Source organism: Podarcis tiliguerta (assembly GCF_965153285.1).
Source record: "Podarcis tiliguerta genome assembly, chromosome: 7".
NCBI classification, from domain to species: Eukaryota; Metazoa; Chordata; class Lepidosauria; order Squamata; family Lacertidae; genus Podarcis; species Podarcis tiliguerta.
Genome location: NC_139540.1, coordinates 83,176,124 through 83,189,204, shown reverse-complemented (window position 1 = coordinate 83,189,204; position 13,081 = coordinate 83,176,124). Strand labels below are relative to the sequence as shown.

The 13,081-nt window shown below is 50.1% G+C and overlaps 1 protein-coding gene across 8 annotated transcripts in view; it reads left to right on the top strand.

Annotated features, from left to right (window-relative positions):
- The window catches only part of PCDH1 (protocadherin 1), a 192,083-nt gene extending 183,353 nt beyond the window's left edge, over window positions 1-8,730 (top strand). For all 8 annotated transcript variants that reach the window (XM_083448558.1, XM_083448560.1, XM_083448562.1 and 5 more), the window contains one exon: window positions 4,542-8,730. In XM_083448558.1, coding sequence (XP_083304684.1) covers window positions 4,542-4,927 — 386 coding nt within the window. In that variant the 3' untranslated portion in view covers window positions 4,928-8,730. The remainder of the gene's footprint in view (window positions 1-4,541) is intronic.
- Window positions 8,731-13,081: the final 4,351 nt, after the last annotated feature.

Below are 13,081 nucleotides of genomic sequence, written 5' to 3'. Positions count from 1 at the left end.
CAGGGGAACCAGAGACCAAATTGCAAACATGCGCTGGATTATGGAGAAAGCTAGAGAGTTCCAGAAAGACATCTACTTCTGCTTCATTGACTATGCAAAAGCCTTTGACTGTGTCGATCACAGCAAACTATGGCAAGTTCTTAAAGAAATGGGAGTGCCTGATCACCTCATCTGTCTCCTGAGAAATCTCTATGTGGGACAAGAAGCTACAGTTAGAACTGGATATGGAACAACTGATTGGTTCAAAATTGGGAAAGGAGTACGACAAGGCTGTATTTTGTCTCCCTGCTTATTTAACTTATATGCAGAATTCATCATGCGAAAGGCTGGGCTGGATGAATCCCTAGCCGGAATTAAGATTGCTGGAAGAAATATCAACAACCTCAGATATGCAGATGACACAACCTTGATGGCAGAAAGTGAGGAGGAATTAAAAAAACCTTTTATTGAGGGTGAAAGAGGAGAGCGCAAAATATGGTCTGAAGCTCAACATCAAAAAAACGAAGATCATGGCCACTGGTTCCATCACCTCCTGGCAAATAGAAGGGGAGGAAATGGAAGCAGTGAGAGATTTTACTTTCTTGGGTTCCATGATCACTGCAGATGGTGACAGCAGCCACGAAATTAAGAGACGCCTGCTTCTTGGGAGGAAAGCAATGGCAAACCTCGATAGCATTCTAAAAAGTAGAGACATCACCTTGCCAACAAAGGTCCGTATAGTAAAAGCTATGGTTTTCCCAGTAGTGATGTATGGAAGTGAGAGCTGGACCATAAAGAAGGCTGATCGCCGAAGAATTGACGCTTTTGAGTTATGGTGCTGGAGGAGACTCTTGAGAGTCCCATGGACTGCAAGAAGATCAAACGCATCCATTCTTAAGGAAATCAGCCCTGAGTGCTCACTGGAAGGACAGATCGTGAAGCTGAGGCTCCAATACTTTGGCCACCTCATGAGAAGAGAAGACTCACTGGAAAAGACCCTGATGTTGGGAAAGATGGAGGGCACAAGGAGAAGGGGACGACAGAGGATGAGATGGTTAGACAGCGTTCTCGAAGCTACAAACATGAATCTGACCAAACTGCGGGTGGCAGTGGAAGACAGAAGTGCCTGGCGTGCTCTGGTCCATGGGGTCACGAAGAGTCGGACACGACTGAACGACTAAACAACAACAACAGTGTAGTATTGGGACTTGGGTGGCGCTGTGGGTAAAACCTCAGTGCCTAGGACTTGCTGACTGGAAGGTCGGTGGTTCGAATCCCCGCGGCGGGGTGAGCTCCTGTCTTTCGGTCCCAGCTCCTGCCCACCTAGCAGTTCGAAAGCACATCACGTGCAAGTAGATAAATAGGTACCGCTTTATAGCGGGAAGGTAAACGGCGTTTCCGTGTGCGGCACTGGTGCTGGCTCGCCAGAGCAGCTTCGTCACGCTGGCCACGTGACCCGGAAGTGTCTTCGGACTGCGCCGGCTCCCGGCCTCTTGAGCGAGATGAGCGCGCAACCCTAGAGTCGGTCACGACTGGCCCGTACGGGCAGGGGTACCTTTACCTTTACCTTTTAAGCCTTAGGGGACATTAGCAAAGCTAGCATTGGAGTGCTCAGAATGGGTGGCAGAAGGGGATTTGTTTTATTTTATTTTATTTTATTTTATTTTATTTTTTATTTTATTTATTTTTTATTTTATTTTAGTGTAGTGTAGTGTAGTGTATCTGCCTGCAGTCTGCAACACACCAGTATTTTATAGCCTTTTACAAGTTGTTAGGGCAACTTTAAAGTGGGACAGGGCAAACTTCCATGAGATCTCTCTCTCTCTCTCTCTCACACACACACACACACACACACACACAAACACACACACACAATATCTTAGACTGACTTGTCCTTCCTTAATTGGTAGTGACAATAATTAGCACGGATAATTGATGTCTGAGCTTGCAGGAATGGGCCCATAAATAGAGACATTGCAGGGTGCTTTTAAGCATGTATAGCAGTGGGGAATTCTCCTCCTCCAGCCCTTGTGAATTCCCTTCTAGTGAGCTCAAAGTGTCCCCACTGGTCAAGTGCCCTTTTCTGTTTGTCCAGCCTGCTTCTTCACCCTCAGGGCACGGATCCCTCGGCCCACCTCGCCCATTCTGTGCCCCTTCTTAGTAAAGGCAAGCAATTGCAGGTGATGGAATCATTTGGAAAAACCAATCATTTGGAAATCCCCCTCCACTGAAAAATCACAAAGCAGTGAGGCTTCTGTGGGGGCAGCAGGAGGGAGGGAGGGAGGGAGGGAGGGAGAAGCATCCATGGCTGGGAATTCAGATGGCACAGAATGCAGAAAATATCAACTCGGGCATGCAGTTATTATTTTGGAAATCTGGATGTTTTTATTTAAATGTAAATACTATTTTTTTAAAAAAAACACATTTAAATTAAAGTACATTTGTCACAATATTGCTTCATAGTGTGGGTTTTATTTTAATGAAAGGCTAAGCCCTCCTCTTTGCATGATTAAAAATGCCCTTCCCCAGTGAAAAATTCTTTTTATAAAAGCATGGCGACAGATCTGTTACGCACCTTTGGCCCAAACAGCTACAGTTGGGCAGAAGCGACAAACACCTAAAAGCAGAAACATATACCGTATTTTTTGCTCTATAAGACCCACTTTTTCCCTCCTAAAAAGTAAGGGGAAATGTGTGTGCGTCTTATGGAGCGAATGCAGGCTGCGCAGCTATCCCAGAAGCCAGAACAGCAAGAGGGATTGCTGCTTTCACTGCGCAGCGATCCCTCTTGCTGTTCTGGCTTCTGAGATTCAGAATTATTTTTTTTCTTGTTTTCCTCCTCCAAAAATTAGGTGCGTCTTATGGTCTGGTGCGTCTTATAGAGCAAAAAATACGGTAATTTATTTAAGTAGTCTGAGCTACTTTTTCTTTTCCATCTAGGCATCCCTGCAAGATAGGCGAACATGGGACAGAATGACTGTCCAAGTCCCCTGGCAGCCTTCACAGCTGAGCTGGGAGCTGAATCCAGGTTTCCCTAGTTGAAGCTCAACTCCATCCTCTACACCATAATACTAGTGAGGTGCCTTGCAAGTACTTAGGCATCTAGGGTTCAGTACTGTGCATGAAAATATTCTCATCGCAACATACATATATATGTTTATTTTTCAATGTCCACGTCAGCTGCAGCCTAGGCAGGGGAGCAGCCGCTGGTTTTTGGTGCCCAGGTGCCCCCTTGGGAAGGAGAGGTGGGCTCTGCTGGCAAATAAAGGAAATCTGGCTGAAATGAGAGCTGGTACTACGATCCTGTAGGGTGTGGGGTTGGGGTTATGTTTGTGCAGACGCACATGTGCAAAAAACCAAACCAAACCAGAGGTAAACAGAAAGACAGAGTTCTTTAGGCTGGCCCAAGCTATAGGCTTGGTTTGCCCATGAAGGAAAATAAGATGAAAGAATCTCAGAGGAGGTAGACTGTATAGCCATTTCAGACTGTAAGTGGGAGGAATGCCAATTTTTTTAAAGAAAGAAAATCTGCATGTAAAAAAACAAAACCCTTTTGGGAGAAATTATCTCTCTAGCCTTTTCTCTCCTTTGCCGTGTTTTCTGCATGTAAAGATTTTCCTAATGTAGAAGAGCAGTCACACATCTGATCCCTCTGCTTCAGTCTGAAGTGTTAGGGTTCATTCCCCCCCCCCCTGGACTCGGTTATATATCAGTCCAGCCTCATTCTGTTGTCTGGACCCGGCCTCAGTCTTTTTGCCTGGCATATAGTAATACAATGGGAAACGGGTAGCGCTGTGGGCTAAACCACAGAGCCTAGGACTTGTCGATCAGAAGGTGTGCGGTTCGAATCCCCATGACAGGGTGAGCTCTCGCTATTCAGTCCTAGCTCCTGCCAACCTAGCAGTTCGAAAGCACATCAAAGTGCAAGTAGATAAATAGGTACCACTCTGGTGGGAAGGTAAACGGCATTTCCGTGCACTGCTCTGGTTCACCAGAAGCAGCTTAGTCATGCTGGCCACATGACCCGGAAGCTGTACGCTGGCTCCCTCGGTCAATAAAGCGAGATGAGCGCCGCAACCCCAGAGTCGGCCACGATTGGACCTAATGGTCGGGGTCCCTTTACCTTTATAGTAATACAACTCACCTAACCCATGAGGACTAGTGCTTTGCTTGACTCTCTAGTCAGTTGCAGACCTTGGGTCCTCAACTTTCAGCGGCGCCCTGCGCAACACCAAAATTTGGCACCCTCTCGCCTTGCATTCTGCATCCTAGTGGTGCCACACACCCCCAAGGTTCTGTGCCCAGAGTGTCTGAACCAGTTGTGCTCCCCTAACTCTGCCTCTGCTCCAGTCCTCACTTCTGGTACTTCTTCTGTGAGGAATGCAGCACTGCAATAATGGAAAGGACTGGTGAGGAAGATGGCTCCTGAGGGTGTGTACTCCCAGGCATGATTTGCCTGAAGTTTGGCCATAGCAACTTCTCAGACTGTGCACTGTGTCTCTATGCATGTTTAATCCTCCTCCCTCTCCTTCCTTTTTTGTTGTTGTTGTTGTGTTGTGCAGATCTCCGGCCTCTGCCTGACGTAGCCATGACAGGGAACTGCACCCGGGAATGCACAGAGTTTGGTCACTCTGACACCTGCTGGATGCCAGGTCAGTCCTCTCCAAGCCGGAGGCCCAAGAACGCCCTCAAACTCTCCACATTTGTGCCTTATCAAGACAGAGGGAGTCAAGAACAAGTTGGGAATGGCAGCCCCAGACTCTCAGAAGAGCGCAACACCAAAATGGCTAACCTCCACCTGCTCCCCACGTACAGTGCCTTCTCCAACAGTAGCCATGAGCCCTGCAAGGACTCCCCCATGGAGGAAATCCCTCTGACCCAGACCTCGGACTTCCAGGCAGCCACCACACCATCGTCCCAAACTGCCAAGCGGGAGATCTACCTGTGAGATGAAGAGGACCGTGGAAGGTGCCTGCGAAACACCTCAGACCAGTGTCTGGATTTCAAAGAAGAATAAAAAGAAGGGACTTTTCAAACTGTGATGCTTTATCGCTCGCATTGGTGGTTCTGTGCCTGCCAGGTGAGAATGCCTTGCCCAGGCCCTGGGCACAGGAACACTTTTTTATGAACTCATTGCTCCCAGGGCAAGAGAACCGATGTCAACATGAATTACCAAGCTCTCAGTAGAGTGGTCCCTAGATGCCTGGAAGGAGGGAGAGAGGAACGTAGCGAAGAGGGCTTGGCCTCATGGCTTCAGGGCTGGGGGTGGGGGGAAGGGCTGTTACCAAAGGTCCACGTAGACTTGGTGGAGTCCATTGGGCACAGGGCCAAGGGCACCTGGCGCAGGTCCAGGGGGAAAAGCTGCCTCTCTTGTTACTGTAGACTCCTGTAAATATGAATCTTAGGAATGACATTTGCGTCCTGCCTGATCAGAAGTTTTATTGTCCTTGAAACAAAAAGACTTTGAAACAAAACAAAACCACAGGGAGCAATTTCCAGCTTGAATCTTTCACCACACAGAAGAGCACATGGGAGCAAGTGCTTCCAAGCAGCCCACCCTCGCCTTCCACAGTGTAAAAAGGATGGGGCACTGGCTGGTGAGGGGAGAGCTCTGGCCGGTCACCAGGACTGGGCGGAAGGGCATTGCAGAGCTTTCAACCCCAATCTCTTTCCAGACTTCAGCAACTCTTCTCGTCACATGTGAGGAGGAGGAGGAGGAGCCTTAGAGCTGCTGGTTGTGGCTTTCATCTGGTCCTCCTTTGCCCCTGCCCCCTGGACAGTGGAGCTAAGGCCAGCTGGAAAGGTGGAAGAGACGTCCAACCCCCTAACTTCCCAGTATCTCTTCTGCCTCACGCGAGGCAGGGAACTCCCATGGGGTCACTGGGCCCCAGCGCCATGATCCCGGCCTTTGAAAAGTCTGCCTGTAAGCCACCATTGCCTTTGTGAATGGAGCTTTGACTCAGGGTCACATTGGGGGCCACGAGGCCTCTGTATGCTGGAGTCACCCCCCTCCCTCCCTCTGCCTTGAGACCAGAGAGCCAGCCTCAAGGGCTCCAATGTTCTCTTTGGGTGCCACAGGTTTAGCCACATAGGAACTCTCTGGTGGTATCGTGGTTCCAGCAGGGCCCTATAACAAATAATGGAACTAACCTTGGAAGCATTGATCCCTGCAGTGGGTTGTCCCCTTGGATGGGTGAAAAGACCAGCCCCAATTGGGCGAGGGGCACTCTTCCACCTCCAGCTCAAGTAACTTGGTTCTTCAGTTGCTCGTAGGTGTGCTGACTTAATTGGACCTGGCTCCTTATAGCCAAGAGCTCGTGGCCATCCCTGCCCATCAACCTGTCCACCCCGCGAGCGGTGGGGCTTCATTCCAATCTGCATGGCAATGGAGGATACAACTGTTTGCCCCGCACAACGTTCATTGGTACATACTCCAGTGTGGGACCTCTGTTCACCTGACCACTGATACTTGTTGGGTGGGCCCGGCTCAGCCCTCTTGGTCCCTGCATTGGACTTGGTTCTTCTGGTGCCCATAGACCCTGCCCCCCTCCCCACATTTTGCCATGGGTCATGGATGTGTTCTTCTTAGCTGGGCTGCAGGAGGCAGACTGGTCGTCACCCTTTGCTGTGTCTCTGTTCAACTTTCTCTGTTGCATGGATCTGGGGAGAAGGAGGGGGGGAAGCACCTCGTGGTATCTGCAGGGATGCATCTCCTTAGCTTTTGTGGTACAGTTGTGTGTGTGCGTGTGTGTCCGGGCTGACAGTCTGGAAGCAGGTAGGTGGGGAGGAGCAGTCTCCAAGACTGAACAGCCAGGCCAGAGCCAGAAGCTTGATAGGACCCTCTTGTCCCATTGTGTCATCTGGCTCCCACCAAGTAGGTTGCTAAACTATCATCTTCTGACCATCAGCATTGGTGACACCAAAGTGCAGAACAGAGCAAACAAGCAGCTTCCTTCGATGGCTGCCACCAACCAGAGAAGTAGGTGTCTGGATCTCAGTACTAGAGTCCTCCATTTGAGATCCCTGGTGACTTGCAGTCTGCACGAGAGCAAAGGCCTTTCCTGTTCTGTTGCCCACACTCTCTGAGACTCAGGGCTGGTCCAGAAGCAACTCACAGATGGTAGGGGGCGCCTTGCACTACCTATTTATTCTGGTACCAAGAGGCTGGGTGGCCAGTGGTGAGCTTTGACCTCGAAGGAGCTGGAAATGTCTGTTCTTTCCATACCCACTCAAACACAAGCTTATACCTGCTCTGCCCAGGGATCCAAGGGATTTCAGCCACCCATCCTGAACCATACATTGTCCTTTCCAGAGACTTTAAAGTGCCACTCTGAGGTGGAGAGGGGGCAGGTCCCTCTTGCTCTTCCATATTAGTACTTCCCTGCTGTGGAAGGCATAGATGGGAGCCAGGCTCACTGGCCAGAGAATACCTGTGGTTCCCAGGTAAGGTTACCTTATTTCATTTTTAATAATAATAATAAAAATGCCTATGAAATGGGACATTCAAATAGGCCTGTCCATAAGTTGGGCCTGCTGAAAGAAAGCAAAAAGAACACAACGGAAAAGCCCAGGCCTTTCGCTTGACAACGGGCATTTTAACGCTGCTCCCATCCTTGGATGAATTTGCCACAGGGCTCCGTGGAACAAAATGAGCATGTACCAAGCAGGCTAGGGTTGCTTGTCCCCTTCTTAGGTAGGCAAAGGCCGATACGTGAATGTGAATGACAGGCTGGATCAATCCACACTGGTGTATCTGATGGTATCTGACATGGTGTGTGTGTGTATGGGTGTGTGAGTGTGTGTGGGTGTGTAAAGTCTTCCACCTCTTCCCTCTTGGTTTGCCCCTGGAAAATCGGATCAAAGAAGGCAGAGGGAGGAAAGAGAAGGGGGCTTGGTCTCTGGTCCCATGAAGGAAAACCACGAGGAAAACCACGTTCAAGACATAGCTGCCTCCCGCGCGTGGCAGAAGAGGTGAGGATGTTTTGGGGGGACAGCGGTAGTGCCATCGGGCTGAAAGGCCACGGAATAGGGAGGTGCCACAGGGTGGTGCAAGCAATCTCCAAGAGCCCAGGTGCCACCAGGAGAAGCTCATTTTGCACAAGTCAAAGCCAGAAGGAGAGAGCCTATGTGCGCGGAGATGGGGTGGGGAAGGAGGAGGAGCTCAAGGGTCCTGGGGCTAGACAAGCACATTGAAGGGCGAGGGGGGAGGGAAGGACACTTTTGAGCACTGCACTAGGACAAGCCAGGGGTAAAACCAAAGGTGGGAGGCCAGGCACAGGCCAGCTGTGTAAGATGGAGCCAAGTGACCCCTTTGTAGCTCTTTGTGTTGGTTCTATTTATATGAGATTTCAGTTCCTTGCTTGTGATGCCTTGTTTTTTGTACAGTTTTATGTACATGCAGGTGTAGCTTTTTCTAAAAGGAGGAATCCTACGGCAGAATAAAGAGTACCCAACTATTTTTCAGATGGTGACCTATGTTTAGGCGCTGCCTCTCTTGCTAAGGTTGTATTGCTCTCAATGTGATGCATTTCCCTTGCACTGGGAAGGCTATGGGCCCGGGGCTTCACTCTCCCCAGGCGCCATGAGCACAATTGATTCCCTTGTAATCCTTTTCGTTTGGAACAGTGAGCATGACACCTCGTGAGCCCTTTTCTGTTCTCTTCCATTCTGTTTGTTTGCTGAGCTGTCAGATGACAAACTCCACTGTAATTAGCCCTCCCAAAGCTTTACAATAAAAATGTGAAAACCTTCTGGCTTGATCTGATTTATTGTCTCGGCAGATCAGTTAGGTTAGGTGTCAGATATGTGTAGCCAGGGCTTCTTTTCATATCGTTTCTGAAGGACAAAATATGCAACCAGGAAGACCCATGACTAGATCTGTGTGTGTGTGTGTGTTTGTGTGTGTGTGTGTGTGTATGTGTGTGTGTGTGTGTGTGTAAAACGCCACGAGGATGTAAATAAGGGTTAGTTAGCCTGGAGCAGTCAGTGGCATAGCATGGGGGGTGCAGGGGGGGCCGGCCACACCGGGCGCAACATCTGGGGGGGGCGAGCTCGCACTCGCAGCTCTCTGCCCCTACCTGGCTCACTCTCTCTCTCTCACTGCAGTGCTGGCTGTGCAAATCCGATCCGAGCCGCCGGGTCGCCGCCCATTGTGGAGGGGAGGGTGCCAGGCGTGCGGTGCGGAGAGAGAGTGAGGGACTATCTGGGGGAGGGACAGTGCAGCGGGGGGGGGCGCAAATTACTTGCCTTGTCCCGGGTTAGGGGGCGCAAATTATTTGCCTTGCCTCGGGTGCTGACAACCCACGCTACGCCACTGGGAGCAGTAGCACCAGAAGAAGGGAAGGGGATTCAATGAATTCTCCCAGCTCAGTGTCCCCTGCCAGTCGATATTTGTCCCACAGGAGGGAAAGACATCCATATTATGCCCATTTTCATAGCAGGAAAAAAACCAGTCGTGTAGCCTCTTATAAACTTAGCTTAAATATATCTGACTTGCCTTTCAGGGCAAAGGTCTCATAAGGCATTTTGCAGACATAAGTTAAAGGCTGTCAAAATGTTAAAGGCTGGCAATTTAATAATGTTATTAATAATAATAATTTATTATTTATACCCCGCCCATTCTGGGCAGCTTCCAACAGAATATTAAAACACAATAGTCCATTAAACATTAAAAGCTTCCCTCAACAGGGCTGCCTTCAGATGTCTTCTAAAAGTCTGGTAGTTGTTTTTCTCTTTGACATCTGCTGGGAGGGCGTTCCACAGGGTGGGTGCCACTACCGAGAAGGCCCTGAGCTGGACCTCAGTGTCCGGGCAGAACAATGGGGGTGGAGACGCTCCTTCAGATATACTGGACCGATTTTATTCTGGCATAATGTGGATCCACTTCATTTTGGATCCAATGAAGGATAATTATGCATATGATGGAATGGAACTCTAGTCCATGAAATTTTCATTTCATTTTATTTATTCAATTATTGCTTTTATGTTCCAGTTTTTCCTCCAAGGAGCTACATGGTTCTCCCTGTCATTTAATCACCACAACAATCCTGTGAAGCAGATTAGGCTGAGAGCAGTGACCAGCCTAAGGTCACCCAATGAGCTTTATGCCCAAGTCCGGCCCTTCAAGTCCTAGTCCAACACTCTTAACCACGCTAGCTTTAACTATAAGCTTAATAACTAATTTTAATAGTCTTTATTTGCATTGTGCCAATAGTCAGTGTTGTATCAAGTCCCTCCCTCCATCCGTCATCCCCTTTGAGACTATTGCAGATTCAATGGGCAAGGAAGTGGCCTGGGGGGAACAAAATTTAAAGTATCCCTTGTGTGCCCTGCTGCCCTGAGCCAATTCCCCCACCCCGGGGGGCTGCTTTAAGAAGACTGCCCAACAAGTGTCTGAGGTCAGCAATACGGCTGGATGAGAACGAATAAACTGAAACTCAGCCTAGGCAAGATAGATCAAGGAAGCTGGGTTCCGCCTGACCTCAGGGATATTGTTTCTCATCTGGGAAAGCTGTCTGCCCCACACCTGGGACCAGTGGCGTAGCGTGGGGGGTGCAGGGGGGCCGGGCGCAACATCTGGGGGGGGCGCTCACACTCGCAGCTCTCTGCCCCTACCTGGCTCACTCACTCTCTCTCACTGCAGTGCTGGCTGTGCGAATCCGATCCGAGCCGCCGGGTCGCCGCCCACTGTGGAGGGGAGGGTGCCAGGCGTGCGGTGCGGAGAGAGAGCGAGGGACTATCTGGGGGAGGGACAGTGCAGCGGGGGGGGCGCAAATTACTTGCCTTGCCCCGGGTTAGGGGGCGCAAATTACTTGCCTTGCCCCGGGTGCTGACAACCCACGCTACGCCACTGCCTGGGACACCCACAGAGTAGCTGCAGCTGCAGTTTTCCCAGATTCCTCTCTCCTGAAACGAAACCAGGCTGCCTGGGTAAATGCCCGGACAGGGCTGTCTTTTGCAGATGCAGCTCTGAGGCGCAAATATCCACCCTGCGCCCCCAAATTACCATGGATAGTGTTGGGGTGGTCGTAGCTGCGCACTGCCAGCCATTGGGGGGGTGCAACTCTCCCCCATGCCGCTCCGGGAGAGTGATCTTTGCAGTGGCTTGGGAGGGACGTTGCACCCCTCCCAAGCCTCCTCTGGAGGACAGCGACCCCTGCAGAGGCTTGGGAGGGAAGCTGCACGCCCACCAGCCTTATGGTTGGCGGGGCGCAGCTGGCGGGCATGCAGGGAAAGGGGAGGCCGCCGGCAAAGCCCCACAGCTCCCCTACTTGCTGGGGCGCCCTTAAGAGGCCGGCGCCCTGGCACAACGCACCAATAAGCCCTATGGGTAAGACGGCTCTGTGCCCGGAACCAGTGGCGTAGCGTGGGTTGTCAGCACCCAGGGCAAGGCAAGTAATTTGCGCCCCCTAACCCGGGGCAAGGCAAGTAATTTGCGCCCCCCCCGCGCTGCACTGTCCCTCCCCCAGATAGTCCCTCGCTCTCTCTCCGCACCGCACCGCACGCCTGGCACCCTCCCCTCCACAGTGGGTGGCGACCCGGCGGCTCGGATCGGATTCGCACAGCCAGCACTGCAGTGAGAGAGAGTGAGTGAGCCAGGTAGGGGCAGAGAGCTGCGAGTGCAAGCGCCCCCCCCCCGATGTTGCGCCCGGTGCGGCCGGCCCCCCCTGCACGCTACGCCACTGCCCGGAACTTTAGAAAGGTGGAGAGATCTTTACTTATGGTGGCAGGGGCCTGTTTGGCCACCTGAGGAAAAATAGGAAGGTGCCGCCCAGGGCTGTAGCTAGGGGGTAGTGAGGTGGGCCCCCGCCAGGGGCGCAGGCAAGGGGGCGCACTAGATTGGCTAAAAATTATGTCCATAAATAAAAAAATATTGATTATTGCCTCATAAGAAAAGGTTTTAAATAGAGGGTGAATTGAATGGGGGGGGGGATTGGAGGGGAGGCGGAAAGAAGAGCTAGTTTGTTTTTTGTTTTTTTTTAAAGATATTTATTGACATTTCAACATATTACAAAAATTAGAAAAAATAGGGAAGAAAAAAAAGAGAAAATACAAAATAAAAACAGTTAAAAACAAATCAGTCTTTCCATAACTTATCTTTCATTTACTTGTTTCTCTGACCTCCTCACACCTCCCCTTCTTGTATTCCAATTCAGTTGGTTAATTCAGCAAATCCTTTCCCTCTTTAATTTTATCTTACTCTTTTATTTTATTATATTATATTATAACTTTAAATTATCACCCATTCACAATCCATTTTTACACACTCCTTAACATTGCTGCTAAAAAACCCACTTAACTTCAATGCAGCATCATTCTAACATTCATTAATTTTGCAATGTTTCTGTAAACAGTCTTTAAATTCCTTCCAATCTTCTTCCACTGACTCTTCTCCCTGGTCTCGGAGCTAATTTGGGGGCGCAATCTGGACAGTTCTGCCAGGGGCGCAAGATCACCTAGCTACCGCCCTCCCCACTCCGCAAGCCTCGCTTACTGGGATCATGTGGCAGCAAGGGTGGGTGCTGGTCCTGCTGGGGTGGGGGAAAGATCCTGCCAGATGCCTGTACCTCATGGCCCTGTTCTCAGTGAATCATTTCCCCAGGGCACCCCAGTGATTTGAGAAAGGAGTTTGGGTCTGTTTTTTAACCCGGTTCTATGCCTTCCCCAGCACATGCCAATGGAGATCTCTTGATAGCATTTCCCAAAATCCTTGTAGGTGGAGTGTATCTTCCACCAGCAATCTTTGGAGGTACAGTGGTGCCTCACAAGACATAATTACCGTATTTTTTGCTCTATAAGACTCACTTTTTCCCTCCTAAAAAGTGAGGGGAAATGTGTGTGCGTCTTATGGAGCGAATGCAGGCTGCGCAGCTATCCCAGAAGCCACAACAGCAAGAGGAATCACTGCTTTCACTGCGCAGCGATCCCTCTTGCTGTTCTGGCTTCTGAGTTTCAGAATATATTTTTTTTCTTGTTTTACTCCTCCAAAAACTAGGTGCGTCTTGTGGTCTGGTGCGTCTTATAGAGCGAAAAATACGGTAATTCGTTCTGCGAGTTTTTTCGTCTTGTGAATTTTTCGTCTTGCGAAGCACGGTTTCCCATA